This window comes from Lampetra planeri, chromosome 38 (assembly GCF_965212315.1).
Source record: "Lampetra planeri chromosome 38, kcLamPlan1.2.h2, whole genome shotgun sequence".
Lineage (NCBI taxonomy): Eukaryota > Metazoa > Chordata > Hyperoartia > Petromyzontiformes > Petromyzontidae > Lampetra > Lampetra planeri.
Genome location: NC_136144.1, coordinates 3,032,262 through 3,051,908, shown reverse-complemented (window position 1 = coordinate 3,051,908; position 19,647 = coordinate 3,032,262). Strand labels below are relative to the sequence as shown.

Sequence of the window (19,647 nt, the reverse complement as noted above, 5' to 3'; positions counted from 1 at the left end):
TGAGTGAGTGGGTGAGTGAGTGGGTGAGTGAGCGGGTGAGGGGGTGAGCGAGCGGGTGAGTGAGTGGGTGGGTTGCTGAGGGGGTGAGTGAGTGAACGGGTCGGTGAGTCTGTTGTGACGTGCAGTGTGAAGGACGAACACAGCGTTTATGAGACCACGCAGTCTGGCAGATCAAGTGGCCCACATGGGAAGAGGAGGAGGAATCAATGAAGTGGGTGTATCTGCCATTCACCACCCCTCGGACGAAGCAATCGAATGTCTAAATCACTTACAAATGAACCTCGAACAGCTTCTTGACACTGGCCACCTGACAACCCAGCTTCATCACAGGCAGCTGCCCGGATTTGAAATCATGAGCAGAGCAATGGCAGCCCAGTGCTCTGACCTCTGGGCCGGACGGCCAACTCAGGCCGCCGATGAGACTCATCCCTCTGGGCGGCGCTTGCGTGCGTCGCGAGAGCTCGCAAAGCTCCGTGGCGGGTGCCGTGTGCTCACCCCGAACCACCACGTTGGCTTTGGCGGAAGCGGTATCCACCACGGTCTGGGCCAGGCAGGTGTATGTCCCTTCGTGCAGGAGCTGCACGTCCCTGATCACCAGGTCTCCCACCGTCTCCTTCTGTGCACGCAGCAGGGAGGACATTTACGTTACGAGCTGTCGCCGACGACAGAGGGGTCTCTTGGTAAAAGATAAAGGTGCGGCCCTGCAACTGCTTGTTTGTGACACTGTTGGCAGAACAGCCTCCATTAGAGGGAGCATTAGAATGCAGTGTGTGTGTGTTCTCCCCCTGTTCTGCGTGAGTTCCCTCTGGGTCCTCTGGTTTCCTTTCATAGCAAAAACACAAACAGCGTGACTGGTATTGGCCAAACCTCCCAAATCTTCAAAGAGAACCTGCACATTACTAATTGGGATCACGCACAGCAGCAACATCGCCCCCTACTGCAAAACACTTGGCAGGACCCTCATCAAAAAAAAGGATTGAAAATAAGCGTCAGCATAGAATTGCAACATCCTGTCATAATATCCCTGTCGAGTCCCAATATACCTGAAGAGTTCCAATACACCTGTAGAGTCACAGAATACCTGGAGAGTCACAGTACACCTGTACGGCCGAACATCCAGAGAAATTGGCCGAGGAAGTGGGGGGTCACAGCCTCTGACCCACACAGTGCCGTGGACATTACTCCCGTCTTTACAAACTCGCGACACTCACGTTGAGTTTCTTTCCAATTGGTTGATGTAGTCCATCAAAACCCTATCCTGTATTCTGTCCCTTGAGCTCCTTACCACATTGTGCACATCACGTTATGTGCAGTATTTGGAAATAAATACATTCCTCTACTTCCAAATTATCTTTAAGTCCGTAACCACACTACCTTCGACTTATTTTTTTTGAATAAATTACTGCAAAAAGTCTCACCTAAAGGCCCAGACTAGAGTGATGTCCGTGGGTATTATGAGAGAAAAAAAACGTCCTGCCTCAAAAATGTAAGAAAAATGTCAATCCCAAGCCACATTATAAAATAAACATCCTTTCCAGCTGATGGGAAATGTCATCAGCCGATGAATATGTGGAGGCCGGGCCAAACATCACGTTAAGCTTAAATAGCAATTCTATTTAGATTTGAAGTTTTTGTGACTGCAGGGATCCATACTCTTTGGTTCTTTCGGTAAAGTCAGGTAGGTATCTCATGATATTGTATTTTTCCGAGACCAAGGTGCTCTGCAAACCTTCGGGCTACTATCAAAGGTTTGTTCATGAAGCCATCCAGATATATAAACATAGACAAGAATTAAACAGAGAAGATGGATACAAATTGAGCAATCATTGGAAGGATATTATTAAGCAGGTAAAACCTTAATTGCTTTATAGTTTGACTTCATATCTGCATCTCCATTTTCTTCAGCCTCCTACCCCCTAGCCCCGCTCACTTCCCAGCACCGGAATTTTGTTACAATCTTGTTACAAGCAGCCCCCCTTTTGCCCACTTCAGCAATTGTTTCTTGCTGTGGTTGTCCCACCTGATGATGATTGCTTGTGTTGCGCCCGAAACGCCGTGATTTAATTTATTTTATTTTATACCGAAGTGACTTTGCCGAAAGAACCAAAGAGTAGCAATTCGATGCTTACGCTTATTTCAATAACTGTCGGGCACGTACTACTCGCGCTACTGCCGTAAGAACACCCTCCAACAGAGGGAGCTCCAGAGGGGCCACTGTAGAGAGGGCCCAGACGGCAACCCGCTGACGAACTGTGGTCTGTGATGGTGTGGGGACAGAGGCGGCAGGGGGGATTTAAGACAATTGCCTCATTGTTTCAACTGTAGACCCAACCAGTGTGCAAACCGCTGCAGGGCATCTTGAAGGAGGCTGGCTTCACAGAGGGTAGGCAGCCACAGTGCATTGCGAGCGTCGCCAAACGAGATACTTAAGCACACTTATCTGGCTTTCTAAAATATAAATATTGATGTGCTTTAATATTTATATTTCAAGTTAATCTGTTTAATGCCAGAGCAAAACTAAACCATTTACGGTTTGACACATTAGTCTACTTACTTTAAAATTACTTAGTGTTATATTTGCGTAGTCATCAAATATCCACTTTCATTGTATTAATGATAATGCGAATTTACAAACAAGGCACTAATTGATCAATTGTATTGCTTGTTCTACCAGAATACGTGCAACAGAAAGTAAAACTGTGTTCGCTGCAGGGGAAACGTATATGAATTGCTGGACTGCATTCATAATTTCCTGCTGGAAAATGCATTGATTTCAGAAATAATGAAGGAAGATAAATCAATGACATCAAGGCAGAGACCATCATATCAGACGGCTGTGGTTAAAACAACCCTCTGTGCAACTATTAATAATATATCTGAGAACAGCAGTAAAATATGTGCTATGAATGATTGATAACAGTTATGCCATTATTGATGTTCCAAGCACCATCTTCATATCTCAAACAAGTTACCAATTTAAGAATTGGTTGAATACATTTTCCTGTGAAACATAACTTTGATTCATTGATTTCAATCGTAAAATTGTAACAAAACCACGTATATTATAAAGGTGAAACATTTGACATTTTACACGATTACAGCCGAGTCCCTGCTAGGAATAAAAACCTGACTGCAACTCCCATTAAAAATCCGAGTTTCAACAATACAACTTCGTGACGTGTCGTTAATGTGAAGAATGCATGACACTGATGATGATATACAGCGGGTGGCAGCGTAGATGTGAATTGTCTACTTGTAAATACATGTACAGTGCATACTCTCATAATAAAGATTTGTTGGTGCTTCGTAAACACCTCGTCTCTGTGGTCCTATGTTACCATACGCTAATCACCCGGGCACCTTTCTGCATGGAGCTTGTATGTCCTCTCTCTGTTGTGCAAGCGTTTCTCTGCGCGTTCTGCAGTTTCATCCCATAGCCTTTCTAACTTGGGTTTCTTCTCATCTCTCTGATCGGGTGTATCACGTCGTTATAAATGGAATCTCTTCCTTGAACAAACCTCTGCTTGATGGTGTTTCACAAGGGTACATTCCGGGCCCTCTTCTATTCACTACACATCTCCGTCCATTAGGCAAACTCAACTCCAGTTTTGGTACAAAACACCATTTCTATGCAGATGATACACACATTTACATCAGTTTCAGTCGATCTGATATAAACGCAACTTCCACCGCCTTACTGTCTGACCGCAGTTGCTGACTGGCTCGCGGAAAATTTTCTTCAAATGTATGAGGCTAAAACTGAAGTTCTCTTAGATGGAAAAAAAACACTTACCTCTAAGCATCGCCACTCCACTGTACGTCTGCTTGAATCCGATCTCCATGAGTCAAGAGGCACGGAATATTGGTTTCATTATTCACTCTAACCTCTACTTTTCTTCTCACATTTCCTTAACGTGCAAAACTGCTTATTTCCATCTCCGTAAAATTTCTCGTAACCGTAACTGTCTCCCCGATACGGCTGGAGCAACAATAATTAATGCATTTGTTACCTCCAGGCTAGACTACTGCGATGCTCTGTTATATGGTCTTTCCTTGTCTCTCATCCAACGTGTGCAATATGTGCAGAAAGCAGCTGCAAGCGTACTTGCTCATACCCTTAAGCGCCATCATATCACACCCATCTTACGATCACTCCACTGGCTACCTATTCAATCCAGAATAACTTTCAAGATTGCTCTTACTGTTTTTAAAAATCTTCATGGGCTAGCCTCTGCCTGTCTTTCCCCTCTCGTTTCAGTTTATTTCCCAACCTCGGGTTCTCCGCTCCACTTCACTGGAGGTTTGCTGTGCACCCCAAAAATTCAATCGATTGGTGGACGAGCGTTCACACGTGCAGCCAACAGAGTCTGGGACACTCTCCTGCTACACATCCGACAAATCAAATAAATGTACTTATTCAAATCTGAACTGATGGCCTATTTATTTGTACTGCCATACACGCTGCAAAAGAGGCATTTACATTATTGTCCAACTGGCTCTGAACTTTTAGGCCACTCCAGCACCCCTCCAGGAAAGGTTCTCCAAATTCCAGCGAAATGTTGGGATTGTAGTCTGGGGTATAGAGACCGAATGGATTTATTTATTTTACTTTGTTTTCTCTGCGATTATTTTTTATTTTTAGTGCATTTTTCTCGTTATTTATGGATACTTTTTGAATATTTGCTAAGTAGTGGGGTTTACATTTTATGTTTTGTAAGGAACTGGATAATTGATGTGCAGCGTTGTGGTTTGCAATTGTATGAATGATGCGATGTAAAATTAAATTATTATTATCGCTAAACACACACACAATATAACTGGTGCTGGCCAAAACATATCCCGATACTGAAAATGTTCCCCGCAAATGTTTAACTTGGCAGGACCTTCTTGAAAGAGAATCTTGAGACTCAGCGAGGCATTCCTGGGTCAATACTAATGATGTCTCCCTCTAGGTAAGATAAATGTATCCCCCAGGTAACAAGGCTGTCCAGTTTGCATACTGCAGCCAGGAGAAGGCTGCATACGGTGCATATCCCGTCATTCTCTCATGGGAACCGCACCAGGTTCTCACCATAGCAAGCGGACCAGACCTGGTTCTCACCATAGCAACGGGAAACGGACCAGGTTATCACCATAGCAACGGGAAACGGACCAGGTTATCACCATAGCGACGGGGACTTTCCACCACCGGCTCACGGCTGCCAACAGAGATCAGTACCACCCCAGAGGGGTGCACACAGGGGGAGGATGGGGGGGGGGTTGCGCCATAGCGCCTTTGCTGCTCGTTGCAGAGGTTTGCGGGTTGGACCCAGCGGCCTCTCTGGTTAATATCACGGGTGTACTGCACAAACTAAATACACTGTCCGCTTCACAGCGCACGTTACGTTAAGAGTGGGCCACGTGTGCCGGCGTCGCGGTTCTAATTTAATAAATAAATACAAAGATATGAAATAACCACGACCATGCACAACAAGTGAAGTAATGCATCTCCAGGGGATCTCGTGCGATTAAATAAAAGACGGGGGCTGATTGATGGAACGAATAATGTTGTGGTCGGCTGCGTGTCGCCTCCAGGTTGTTTAGCATGCGCAGACAGGAAGCGTGGCAAAGACATCCGACTGCACTCTTCGCACGGATAAAATTTACATCTTCCAAAAAAGCATTTTCACCGAGCAACGATTCAAGCGGTTTGCGTGGACGAAGGATCGCGATGAGTGCGTAAATTCAGCCGCAGCGTTTAATTACATGGCTGAGCGTGCAGGGGCACGCTCACTCGGGGTAGTCGGGATAGTTGGTGCGCTACGATCATCTCCTCCTCCTCCTCCTCGGCGAAGCGGAGAGCCCCGATTCACGCCTCGCGCCGGGCTACTCTGCGCTTACCCCACCACGAGCCCAGAGCAGAAATCTCACTCGTCGGTGCCACCCAAGTTGGTTTAACATTGGTGGCTCCTATTTCCATCATGTGGCCAATAAACAGCGATCTATGTAACAATTATTTCAAATGGTTAAAAACTCATTGACCCTTCCATAATATAGTTTGTTTGGGTTAGATCGTGTAAATACAAAAGTGTCGTTAGACCCGCTACCACCTGACACAGCCAACTAGTAAGGTTTGTCACGTAAACAGAACGTGCCAATTCGTTACTAGTACAGCACACCGGTGTGTTTGAGAGCAAATCCCCCAAAACGATATTATGGATGATATTGGTCGCGAAAAGCCTACGTGTTAAACTAATTGACCCTTATTCGCCATGTAAATAAATGGATATGATTTGGTCCCTTAGGTGGTACCGACTTCTACTCTGGCCTATGGCCTAACCATGAGACCGATGTTTTTGGAGGTGGCCTGATGGCTCCGGGGAGAGAGCACTGAGGCAGAAACGCCGAGATCCACGTGGGGTCCACGTGGGGTCTACCTGGTCAGGCCGCACGATGAGCAGTCTTCGACTGCTGGAGGTGAAGAAAGGAATCTCACCTAATCTCCAATCTCATTGACTGCCTGGTGTTTTCTTTTATTTCTGAATATGCCTGCCGCAGCCGTGCGTCGCAATAGCTTCAGAGAAGATATTCTCAACCAGAGGCGTGACCAAGAAAATTACTTTCAGAATACGAGCGGCTGCTGGATTCTAAAGTGTAGTGGGTTGATGCTGTCAGCGCAGTAACCAATGACTGCACAACAAAACCATTACAATACTCTACAATTTGGGTGGTCACTTAATTTTCTTATTTCAGTTCTGAGAAATAACACTTTCAATGACGTGTGATGAACAATCTTTGCAGGGCAACAATAGGCACGCCGCAAGTGTGCATACAAATCAAGCGACTTGAGAAGTTGTTCTGTGATGGTATTTTCTGCAGCCGTTCGATAACACAGGGTGATGCACCGCTTGCAACAACGTTCTGAACGGGCATTCGTCTGCCCCATGTACGTACGTTGAACTCCTTGAGCCCTGTACGTAGCTGACTGTGCTATTCGGAGGTTCGGGGAAAGGACAACACACCATGACACTGGTAGTACAATTGGTAAACAAGTACAATAACTTGCATTTTCGTTTTATGCTGCCTGAAAACTTACGGAAGCACACAAAGGTAATTGTGCCGTGTGTGTGTCACTTTATAGACTAACAAGGAAAGTGCTGTGATGAAGTACCGACTGTGGTCAACTCAGCAGGCAGGAGGGTGGTGTGGCGGCCAGCATCCCAAGCGCTTCTGCAGTGGCGGTGTTTAGACACCACTAAAGGAACTCGTTTAAGATTGAATCGACCAAGAGAGGCCCACAATATTTTAAGAGACCCTTTGCCACGATTGCCTGTTAGCCACACACATCAAGACAAAGATCTTCCTCATAGCCTAAAGAGACTGCTAGGGCAAGTGCAGTTAACGAGTAGCACCTATGAAGGCCCACGTGGCATACGAAGGGGTGGGTGGCCACCACCATGCCCGGCCGCCTTGGTCTTCCTTGTGGTGATGTTTACACATCGCACAGGGTAATCATTTGAGGTTGAGTCAACCTAGGGGAAATGCAGGACTAGTTCAGACAATCATCGATGGTGTTGGCCGTGAGCGGGAATTTAACTTGTGTCGCCAAGATTGGTAGCTCAGTGCACACGCATAAAAAGGAATGTAGAAACACACACGTGTGACACACACGTGTGACACACACGTGTGACACACACGTGTGACACACACGTGTGACACACACGTGTGTGACACACACGTGTGACACACACGTGTGACACACACGTGTGACACACACGTGTAACACACACGTGTAACACACACGTGCACAATCGTGCACAATCGTGCTCAGGCTGTGCCACCTCATACATGGTAGGAGGCTGAGTATCATAGTTCAGACCGAATAAAATTGTGAATCAGGTTTGTTGCACGTGGCGACTTCTGTGTTATTCCTTCCCTTCATGCAGAGCCAAATGTAGTGTGTCTGGCTGCCAGCCTATATTTACACCCATTCCATCGAGAGTAAATCTAACATTCCGCACCACATGAATGCCCGTGCACCATCCAAGCTGCAGATACATGGGGAAGCTTTTAGCATTGGCTTCATCTGATGGTCACATCATGCTCCAGTGACCAATCTTCATGATCATCAGCAGCCATGGTCAATCCACTGCTGGAGGAAGACCCCCCACCCAATAAGCTGCCATCTTTCCCTCTCTTCTGATGTAATAATAATCCACCCAGCATCTGCACACGAGTGCATTTTGTTGCTCCATCTCCACGGCTGGAATGGTGATGGCATTGGGAGGGGGGTAGGGGAGTGTGGCTGCCTTGGCCTACAAGGCAAATTCTATCAGCGCTAGTTCTTGTCATCAAATTTTGGGCGAACCTTTGACTGAAATGTCGAGTTTATACAGGGGTAGTCTCAAACAGCGACACGACTTCATATTCACGCATCTCACTCACACTGCATCATCTCTACCAGAGTTATCGTGACCGCTCTCCCATCATCGACGGACAAAGCGGAAGGCATTCAAAGTCTCAAACTTAGTTGCAAAGCGTTTAAAAGCTTCCACTGACTTAAGTCATTATCAGTAATGTATTCTATGCACAGACACGCTAACAGAGACTGGGACACACACACACACAGAGGAGAGAAAGGGAAGCTAACACAAACAGCGTAACCGCACGTCTGCTCGTGAGATAAGCAGCGGCAGCAGCTGTGAGAGCAGAGGGAGCGCCCAGAATGCAGAGGGGTGCGGCAGGGTGCGGTACACTCGCTCGGCCGCCGCTCCTCTTATCAGCGGCACCGCAGCCCAGACGCCGTGCGCGTTCAGAGCGACTCTGCGGCAACGCGGCGGCTTTACGCAGAGAGGCACGGAGCCACCTCGCCATGAGCTTTTAGACACCCAGAAGCGTTTGATTTCCCTTCCCACCACCAACAGTGGTCAACACGGTAAGTGGAAACAATTAAGAGCCGCCGAAAAATTCGACTTATCAAGCATTACACCTGTCCTCCGGGTCCCTGCACTGGGCTGCTATTCACCTGTGCGTCAACTACAAAGCCGCTCGTTGCTCGTGTGATCTTGCTCCCGTCTACTCTTTCTTCCCCGTATCCTTCGCGCTTGCTCCCTTTACTCCGAGACCCGTGGTTGGATCGAGATGGAACGGATTGGCACCGTGAAAATTCAACGAGGTGAAATGATTTAGCGTGGCGATATTACTCACGAACCAATCCTTTTAAGCTGGAGCAGTTCCTGTAGAATCTACGGCGGTGTCAATCTATGCATCCCGTAGTGTCACGAACATGCAACTTTCTGTTTGTATATTTGGCGAGCTCCCTGGGTGCAGTGGTGCTAAAGTGATTATCGTCATCAGCCATAGTCAATCCACTGCTAGATGAAGGCCTCTCAAAGCCACTGTCGCCTCTCAGGATCCTGCGATGCAATAATCCACCTGGCATCTGTCAGATGTCTGTCATTGCTCCATCTCCTCTGCGGAAGAGACCTCGGGCGTTCTCACTTTGACATCATCCTTGAGCATCGGTAGTCATCCTTCTGAGCGGTGTCCTGTTAAGGTCCACTTGTGTCTGGAACAGTTATGTCGAGGTTGGTAACCTCCATACATTCTCTAATCCACAAGATGCACCTTCGGTCTCTAAACAAAACTCAATGCTTCATATCAAGACTTTCCTCTTCGTTTAATGTCCATGCTTCTGATCCGTAATGTCGTAGCACGGAGTAAACGTTGATTGAAAATGTCTCGTCGGCCTCGTACGCCGAATCGTTTCGACTGCGGAGCACTTTCACTATGCGCCCTGGGTGCATGCCCCCTGCTGTGTTTTACAGTTGTATCCCTCTGAGAGATGTCTCAACTTTGCAAATCTGTTCATCAAGTTCTTAAAACATTTCCTGTCGTTCAATCCCACTGGATGTTGTAATGACCACAACTTCAACGCATTTGAGATGGTTAATGTTTTACTCATTTGCTCGTCGAAACCAATTTTCAAAACTTATGTTCTAAATTCTGCAGTGTGCAATCGTATATTGGACTCCCCTCCCTCTTAATCGGTTTTCTTCATGTCGTCTCCACGTGGCTCTTCCAGTTTTGTTTATGGTTTTCATGATTTGAAAATATTTTCATCCAGACCTCGGTCGGTGTGATAACTTGCATAATCACATAAATTTTGACCAAGTCGAATGCTTTTGAATTGTCTGTAACGTATACAACTGACTGCGAATCAAATTCATTGGCTTCAGATTGTGAGTTGAGCTCTCTACTACAGCACCTCCCATGATGACGTAATAAAGCCTTTATCCTGTGACATTTGGAGGCTGTTTTGGCACTTACCCTAATTTCAGGAGACCATATTTCAGCCGTAAGTGAAGGAGGCCAGGTTAATTATTAACAACGTTCTAATAATTTGGATTCCTATGGAAACGTGGGTCCCATCATGCTGGGGAGTGTGGTTGGAGCCCCTGTTTGTGGCATCTCATGCCCAGCCAGGTATCGAACTTCCCACACTTTTACTTCCCATGCTAGTGGCCATGGGGTTTGGTGTTGATGCGTGAATCGTGGGCATGGGGCTCGGTGGTGATGCACGGATCCCAGCTCACCCCACGCACGCGCGAGTAGTGCGGGTTCTTGTCGTCCGTGTCGATGGACCGGTCGTGCAGCTTCCACTCGAAGGCCACGTCCAGCGACGGGTCGGGGATGGCCCGGCACTGCAGGGTGACCTGGCCGCCCACCGTCACGGACGCCCCGCTCGGTGCCAGCGTGATGCTCGTTCGGTCTGTGTGCGTGCGCGTGTGCGTGTGCGCAAAGACAGCAGGGAGCGGTAGTGTAGTGGTTAGTGCACTGCACTATCGAACCAGCAACCCAAGCTCCCGCTCAAAGGCAATACCAGTGATGATTATCCTGTCTGGTCCTGGGCATCCTCTAGGTCGACTCAGCCTCAAATAAGTAGCTGGCACGATGTGTAAACATCGCCACCGGCGAGACAAAGATGGCCAGGCATGGTGCTGCCCACCCACCCCCTTGCACGCCGTGCCGGCCTTCATAGGTGCTAGTCTGTTCAGGCGATACGCGGATCTTTGTCTTTGTGCGCACACCACCAGAATGTGATTGGCTGGGCAGATATGGGGCAATATTAGTAATTACTTCACTATTTTACAAGTCTAAAACCTAGCTGGGGGTCGACTGATTCTCTTCCTGTAATAATTAACTATTTAATAATTGATAGTCGCTTGTCAATCCCGCTCTGAATGAAGCCCTCCCCATGCTCTTGCCAGTCATCGGGTTGGTTGATCGGAATCTCTTGGAGGCTTAATCATAGCCCTCTCCCTCCGTCAGCCCCGCCCACTCCCACATCACCACGCCCACTCCCTCACTAGCCCCGCCCACTCCCACATCACCACGCCCACTCCCTCACGAGCCCCGCCCACTCCCTCACTAGCCCCGCCCACTCCCTCACTAGCCCCGCCCACTCCCTCACTAGCCCCGCACACTCCCTCACTAGCCCCGCACACTCCCACATCACCACGCCCACTCCCTCACTAGCCCCGCCCACTCCCTCACGAGCCCCGCCCACTCCCTCACGAGCCCTGCCACACAGCGAGTGGTCTCCTTGCTCTCTCGGACACTGGCCCCTGTGTTCAACACAGACGTTTGAGTTTGGCTGGAAGAACCCAGCTCAAGCTGGAGTCAGCAACGGAGAATAAAAAATGACAGCGCACGTTACACAGGCAGATCAACATAAACAACCACGTGCCAAAAAGGTAACGGAATAATGTGCAGAGAGAAAAAAACCCAGCAAATGTTCAATATTATACACAAAAAACATAAATTACACTTGCCAGTTCACAGCTGTCAAATCACAGTTGCAAATCTGGCTGCCGTTGACATCGTGTGAGTTTAAGAGCGTCTCTTGATGATGAATTCAGCAGAATGAAAGAGAAGGACACAAGATTCCACACAGTGGGGCAGGAACAGCGAAGCCTTCGGTACTAAGTCCGATCATTGATCTAGGGACGTCAACAGCGGCGTTCTTACCGTACACTACAAAGGATCACACGTCTCGAGATTCTGGCATGCATCCATGTAAGTCGGGCTGCATTTCATGGGCTGTCGGATATGGGCTTCAAGCTTCGTCGATCAGAAATTAGAATCCAAAGGGACAGCCGCAACACTGTCGCCCGTTAGTGGCGTCCCAGCCACACTCGAGAGGCGGGGAGTGCTGCACGGTAGCATACAAGTACAGTACAACACTGGACTGTAATGCACTACCCTCTCTTGCTCATCACCGAGCGCCGGAGACTACAACATCTGCTATGCATTGTGGGTTATCCACCCGAGCGCTGTCCAGGCTCAGCTTCGGAGGTTTGACGAGGTGGGGTGCATTCTGGGCGATCTGGTCATAGGCACTAAAAAAACAACACACTGTGCCATGTTCATCTCATCTGTATTCATAACTAACAACAATCTCAACACATTCGTCAACAACGCTGCATAGGACACCACCTGATATGTTTCCTAATATATATTTGACTTAAAATATAACTTTTGTTGACAAATGTGTTGAATGTTTTGCTATTTGTCCTTTGGCACGACTGGCAACTCAAATAATTTGCTTCATTTCATATTCGTGGCATTATGCACGCACGGCATCATGAATATTGATGGTTACGCTACACACGGAGATCCCATTAGTATTAACCGCACTGCGCATGCAGCGTGTCCTGCGACTCGAAGTAGCGTGGCCACGTGGCTCGCGAACCGGTTCGTCGCGTCGGATGCAGCGGCTCATCGCAGCCGCTGCAGGTGGTCACGCGAAGCGGTGACGAAGAACGCGGACCGGGGGAACGGCAGCGCGTGAAGGGCTCCAGGTCGAGCCGGACGGGGACTGGTGATGTCATCACTGTCGCCGTCGTCTGCGTCGTCATCGTCATCACCATCGCCGCGTCACACTCGGCGTGCGCCGTGGTGAATTCCCGCACGCTCAGTTAAAAGGGCTGCCGATTAATCGATTATAAAACCTAGTAATTCCATATTCGATAATTGCACTTAATTGAATGAGCTCCAGATTAGAGTGCGTGGTTTTCTGGTCGTACGACCTATTGCTCCGAGCGCTTTCTCAACCCCTGCCTGCCTTCGGGGGTGGGATTCAGTGACCCTTGGCCACTCTCCAACGAAGGCTGACAGTGTTCATGCACTGACCGGGTCGTCTCTGCGTGTGTGTGTGTCTGTGTGTATGTGTCTGTGTCTCTGTGTGTCTCTGTGTGTGTCTGTGTGTGTGTGTGTGTCTCTGTGTGTGTCTCTGTGTATGTCTCTGTGTGTGTGTGTCTGTGTGTGTCTGTGTGTGTGTCTGTGTGTGTGTCTCTGTGTGTGTGTGTCTGTGTTTCTCTGTGTGTGTGTGTCTCTGTGTGTCTGTTTGTGTGTCTCTCTGCGTGTGTGTGTGTCTGTGTGTCTCTGTGTGTGTGTCTGTGTTGTGTCTCTGTGTGTGTGTGTCTGTGTGTGTGTCTCTGTGTGTGTCTCTGTGTGTGTGTCTGTGTGTCTCTGTGTGTGTGTCTGTGTGTGTCTGTGTGTGTCTGTGTGTGTGTGTGTCTGTGTGTGTCTGTTTGTGTGTCTGTGTGTGTCTCTGTGTGAGTGTCTGTGTGTCTCTGTGTGCGGTTAGCGCGCTGCGCTATGAACCTAGCGACCCGGGTTCGATTCCCGCTCACGGCCAACACCAGTGACGATTATCTGAACCGGTCCCGGGTCTCCCCTAGGTCGACTCAGCCTTAAATTAGTACCTGGTGCGATGTGTAAACACCGCCACTAGGGAGACAAAGGCGGCCGGGCGTGGTGTTGGCCACCCACCCCCTCGTGTGCTGTGCCGGCCTTCATAGGTGCTCGCTAACAGCACTTGCCCCTACAGTCTGTTAAGGCTAAATGGGGGATCTTTGTCTTTGTGTCTCTGTGTCTGTGTGTCTCTGTGTGTGTGTCTCTGTGTCCGTGGGGAGCGGTGGTGTAGCGGTTAGCATGCTGCGCTATAAACCCGGCGACCCGAGTTCGATTCCCCCTCACAGCCAACACCAGTGAGGATTATCTGAATTGGTCCTGGTCCTCCCCTAGGTTGACTAAGCCTCAAATCAGTACCTGGTGCGGAGTATAAACATCACCACTAGGGAGACAAAGGCGGCCGGGCGTAGTGCTGGCCTACCACCTCCTCGTGTGCCGTGCCGGCCGTCATAGGTGCTCGCTTGCCCCAACAGTCTGTTACAGGCTACACGGGGGGTCTCTGTCTTGTCTCTGTCCGGACCTGGCAGCATGACAATGCTCGTAAAGACGATCAATATGAACATATTATATTTCTGTCGGGAAATAAACTAAGGCTTTCTTCATTTTTTGACTTCACGAAAATAATGTTAGATTACTATGCATTTTTTTTACAATGGAAATTGAAATGAGATAAAGAGGAAACTAAGTATGCACTTCCAATCAAATGCTGCCAACCCTTCCTGCTGGGAAAAAACAAAAAGCCATAAATAAATGAGTAACTCGTTTATCCAGCACAAACTCAAGAGGACGGGGGAGGCTCCTCATCCAGCAGTGGATTAAGAGAAACGCTGTACGTGGGCATGCAACACACTCGGTCGCTTAACACCAGCCAGGGCTGGGCTCTCACTGTTGCCAGATCGCTGAAATATCCATCACAGCGGGATCCTCAAGAATCAATGCAATGCCGTGTGGCCAGCACAGCTACGGCGTGGGAATTTCATTTAGAACACATCCACTGGGATTTAAAATCCGTTGGCTTGTGGCAGCCAGGCATGCGCGGCTCACTGCGGTGATCCACACATCTCGTTGCCGTTTAGTATGCGTGTTGAATAATGCGCTGGTGTCTCTGTTTGCCCTTCTCTCCTGGTCTCATTCGCACTTTTAATTTATTTTCAGCCTTCATTTCAAGGCTATGTCCGTGGGCTCTCCGTCTAAAGAGCCATCTCTCTCCCCTTATTCAATCGGCAGCAATGCTGACATTTAGCCACGCATGTGGTTTGGGTTCCGTACTTTGGCTCATCCGCACTCACTGGATACTTCTCTCCACGAGGTTTGTTTCTAAATTGTCCCATATTTTTCATTCTTAACTTCGATCTGGGATCGATCGAATGGGCGCTAATTTGTGGGAAGGCGACACGCGGCGGAGAGACCGGCCCCCGACTGCAGGGCAACAGGGATGGGAAATTTCCACCATTGCCTCGGGGCTTTTAATGCAGTCGAGTGCCACGCTCTACTCGTTGGGGATAATTAATATTCTCAATGCGCTTGATGTGAAATAATAATCTCCATAAGTGGCTGGGTCACTCAGGAGTCAGAGCGCTGAGCCACCACCGATGAGATCCTGCATTTTCATCTCCGCAGCAACCCCCGCCGGCACGACCGTGGCACGCTGACGCCGCATGCCTCGCGCTGCCCAGCGGACTCTGCACTGGGCAAAGCGCTGCTCGCTCACCACAAAGGTGGTGGTACGGGTGGTGTCTGCTCTGGAAGGATGATGCGTAGTTAATTATTAAATCGCAATAGTTTACAACCCTTTCTCATCCACTGCTGGATAAAGGCTTCGCCATGCTGCAGCTGTCAAGGGGGGTTGTTAAGCCCTACATCACCACGCTAGCAAGTGGGGGCTGGTGAAAGAGGGAGCAAGGAATGGTTCAGACAACACCGCTGATGTGTCAGCCATGGCCAGGAATATAACTCAGACGGCCGTGTTCGTCGTGCAGTGCATGAGCTGCATGAGCTACTGCACCATCGCCCCCCCCAACTAAATAATTATCCATGAGTAAATAAAAACATGTCCAGATCGCTCGTGCAAAAAACCAACATCGACTCTGAAGGGGCCGTCACCTGCTTTAATAAACGTGCACTTCATTTAATTAATGAATACAGCTGTTCCCCTTTGGAGCTGCACGGATCTCCTCCTAAACGCTACGGCATCTCAATGGACCCGTCCAACAGAACATTCCACGTCAACAATTACACTGGTGAACACTAAACAGTTGAGTGATAAAGGGCTGCTATGGTGGTGGTGAAATGTGTCCGAAAGAGGCTTTATCCAGTAGCTTGGGTGGGCAGCTTCCGCTCTCCTGCCCCCTGTGCCCTCGTCTGAGACTGATAATTATTACACTGGCTGGAGGGTGGAAATAACGCGCTTTGTGATGGTGTTACAATCAGCTGGGCTTCATTTCCCACGCGCCTGCCCCATGTGACGCGCTTCAATTCAAACTGAACGCCCAACGTGCCGAACGTCACTTTGAGGACACGCGTCGATTCTGAACGACAGGGATGTCATCTCGAGGGCAGCCTCGCTCCGCCAGCCGTCATGGACGACCGTGCCTTGCACAGATCCGATCTGGCTTTTCTTGAGCGTGCAAATCATTCTCAGGGAATAAAAACCTTCAGCAGCAGAGTGTTTGTCTCCACAGCAGCACGAGGCAGAGTTGTTCGCAACGGCAGCCCCGCAGCCTGCTAATGCACCAACCCACTTGCGAACACGCTCACGGATCCGTTGCATCCATTCTCTCGGCACACCAACATGACACGTCTGTCATGTTCACAAGAGACGCCGAGTGGAATACAACATCTCGCCGTGTGGGAATGAAGAACCTCTCAATGGGATTCCGGCAAGGCCAGTGTCAAGATCTCCTGGAACGCGCCCGGTCTCGTCACACCTCGGAAGCTAAGCGGCGTTGAGCCTGGATGGTGCTCGGAATAGTGACCACCATGCCTAAGCCACATCGGCTGTGGGGCTCTGTGGTGGACAACAGAGGGCAGTGCAGCACAATCCGTTACTGTTGGGAGTTCAGAACGTGATGCCAGATTTCAGCATCGGCATCTCAGTGAAAAAAAACAGTTTCTTCCCATCCGCTGTTGGCCTCTTCAGCAAGGCCAAAGGGCTTAAAATGACTTTTACACTTTACTTTAACATTTTATCTACAAAATTACACCTTGCCATATTTACAACATGTTACCCTATTTGTATTTTTGTATTTTAGGATTGTATATTACGGCTAGTTTACATTTTATATTGTATACTTATTCAAAATTTTACATACTTTAGCCCCTGAGTATTAGTTAGACTTTGTAATTTTAGTATAGTTAGACTGTATACCACTTATTTAAGTTTTAAGATTCCTACATGTTGAATGTATGCACCTTCCTGCCATAGTAAATTCCTTGTTTGTGCAAACTTTCATGGCGAATAAAACCCTTTCTGATTCTGAGTGGTTAAGAGCTCGCGAGTCGTGAACTGGGAATGTGGGTGGGCTGAGCCCGGGCCGGCAGGGCAGCCTGGGAGCTGCACCCGGGCCACGCACCCCGCAAAGCTCCCTTCGCCAAGGGGGCTGCTCTCAGAGAGGTCACGGGGTCACCGTGGAAAAGACTCGCACCAGGAATGGGCTGAGTTTCCAGTGTAAAACATGGTGGAAAATTAATAAATCTAAGATTTGGTTTGGCATAGCGTAAGCCACCCAGAAGTGTGTTGAACCGTGTTAAAACACACACAGAGGGGATAGGGGAGGGGGGTGTTAGAGGGGAGTGGAAGCGAGTTCACAGAAACCATGGTGGCGCAAGCCTCGTGCTGCGCCGGGCCGGTTACAGCCAGAGACGTGCACGGCAGTTCTCAGTCACTTCGAGGGGGAAATATTACTACTATGATGAGCCAAGAAGGTCTGTTTGTGTGTAACGCGCGTGACGTCACTCCACATGCCGCATACCCCCCCCCCCACGTCATGACCGCGTGGATTTTTACACTCACACAGAGGAAGGTCGAGCGGAAATACATTTTTTTTTCGCAAATTCGCTTTAAGTTTGACGTTTCTTTATTGAAAGTGAATCTACGAAATAATTCTACGCAGCAACAAAGTGGATTTGGTGTCTTCATTGATTTCTTCAGCACTTGAGACAAAAGGTAAGTCTAATTTATGCTTCAACATTATAGTAAAATAGACATTTCTCGGTGATTTTCCAGATATTGTATCGAATTCCAATTTATTTTAACCCCAGCGACTGAAAGCAGAAGAAAATAAAGTATCAGAGCAGTTAATTTGAACAAATCTGTATCAAAACATGAGAATAGGTTTTTCCCCTTTTTTCTAGCAACAAAACAGGTGTGTTAAGTTGTTAAAACACCAAACTGAAACCTTTTACAAGGAATCATGTGTGCATTAATACTTGTGGTCAGAATGCAAACAAAAACATACAAACCTTGTAAAAGGTTTCAGTTTCGTGTTTTAACACCTGATTTGTTGCCAGAAAAAGGGGAAACCCTATTCTCAAATTGAAGGTCAGTTATATACAGTGCTACAGTGACATGAAGCGAGGTGTTTTTGAGATAGTTTTGTGCAAGAATCACTGACATTAATACAGTGCTACAGCGAAATGCAGTGAAGTGTTTGATGACGTACTTTCGTGCAAGATGCACTGCCATTACATTGACACAAGATACAATTATACTCTGCTCAATTTTTTCGTAAATATTACAACTTCCGTCCTAGGACGGGCAAACAAGCGAGTAAAATCTAATGTGAAACTTTAGCGATGCTGCTCACTCAACAGCATCGCTGCCTGCGGGGAGTGAGAGGTGGAGGGGACGCGGAGCTGATTGCCACCGATCGGAATAAATCCCCCCCCGAGTCTACGGCACGCTCGCCGTGCGGGGACACTTGTGTGGACCTTCGCCAAGAGGTGATCTTGGCCATCATGGCATTGCTCCCTCCCTTCTGTGAGATCTCTTACTGCATCCTATCAGCCGGATCTGGAGAAGAGTGGTCAACGAATCGACACGCCTCACTTGGCGTGGGGAGGGAGGCTTACATCCATCAGCGGCTGTAATCTTTTTTATTTTATTAAGGATGCGCCATTTTCATCGTGTGGTAAGATGGAATTTTAATCCGCAACTTTCACAATCAGTGCATCGCTCGGTGTCAGGAAATGGCCCAGGGAAGGCATCACAGAAATACATTTGAAGTCACTTCAATTGGTCTCTTAATCTACACGAGGTGCAACTCCTGCGTATGCCCTGGCACAAAATGTTTTGCCTCAAGGCAATTATAACGACGTCAGTCCTCAGAAATGGAGTATGCTGGATTAGCTTACAAGTAAAAATTTATGTTGGGTTTTTTTGTGCAATCACTGGAGGTTGGGCAGAGACCAATTCGGTTTAATCACAGGCCAAATGTCACCATCAAAAGTAAATGTGTCTACCTGCTTAAACGAGCTCATCTCCCCTGGTGGAAATTCCATATTCCCATGATGAGGACGTAGATCTCTGGAACAATTGCTGTAAATTCCGGGGAGACCATTGGCTGGGTCAATGACCTTGCAACCTTTACGATGTGAGTCAAGTGCTCTGGCCACAGAATGATGAACACTGTCATGTAAAGCCATTTTTGTCAATCCACTGCAGGATGAGGGTCTTCCCAAACTGTGTCGGTCGTGGGGGTAATTTGACCATACTTCACCACACAGGTCACTGCGGGTTAGTAAAGGGAAGAGGGCACTCGCCACCGATGTCAGCCGTGGCCGGGAATTAAACTCGGGTCACTTGGTCGACAGCACGGGGTGCAGCCCACTTCATCACCGCTTTTCCCACCTGTCACGTGACACAATAGGGACACTATTGCACTGTAACATCGGATGACATTTGTCACGAAG

General features: G+C 48.3%; 1 protein-coding gene across 2 annotated transcripts in view; it reads right to left on the bottom strand.

The window, feature by feature from the left end:
* LOC144731194 (contactin-2-like) overlaps positions 1-19,647 on the bottom strand; it is a 361,376-nt gene that overhangs the window by 42,161 nt on the left and 299,568 nt on the right. The window contains exons 14-15 of one of the 2 annotated variants that reach the window (XM_078612167.1): positions 10,575-10,750; positions 496-616 (exon numbers count right to left, since the gene is read on the bottom strand). In XM_078612167.1, coding sequence (XP_078468293.1) covers positions 496-616; positions 10,575-10,750 — 297 coding nt within the window. The remainder of the gene's footprint in view (positions 1-495; positions 617-10,574; positions 10,751-19,647) is intronic. The other variant, XM_078612166.1, reaches the window with a different exon arrangement.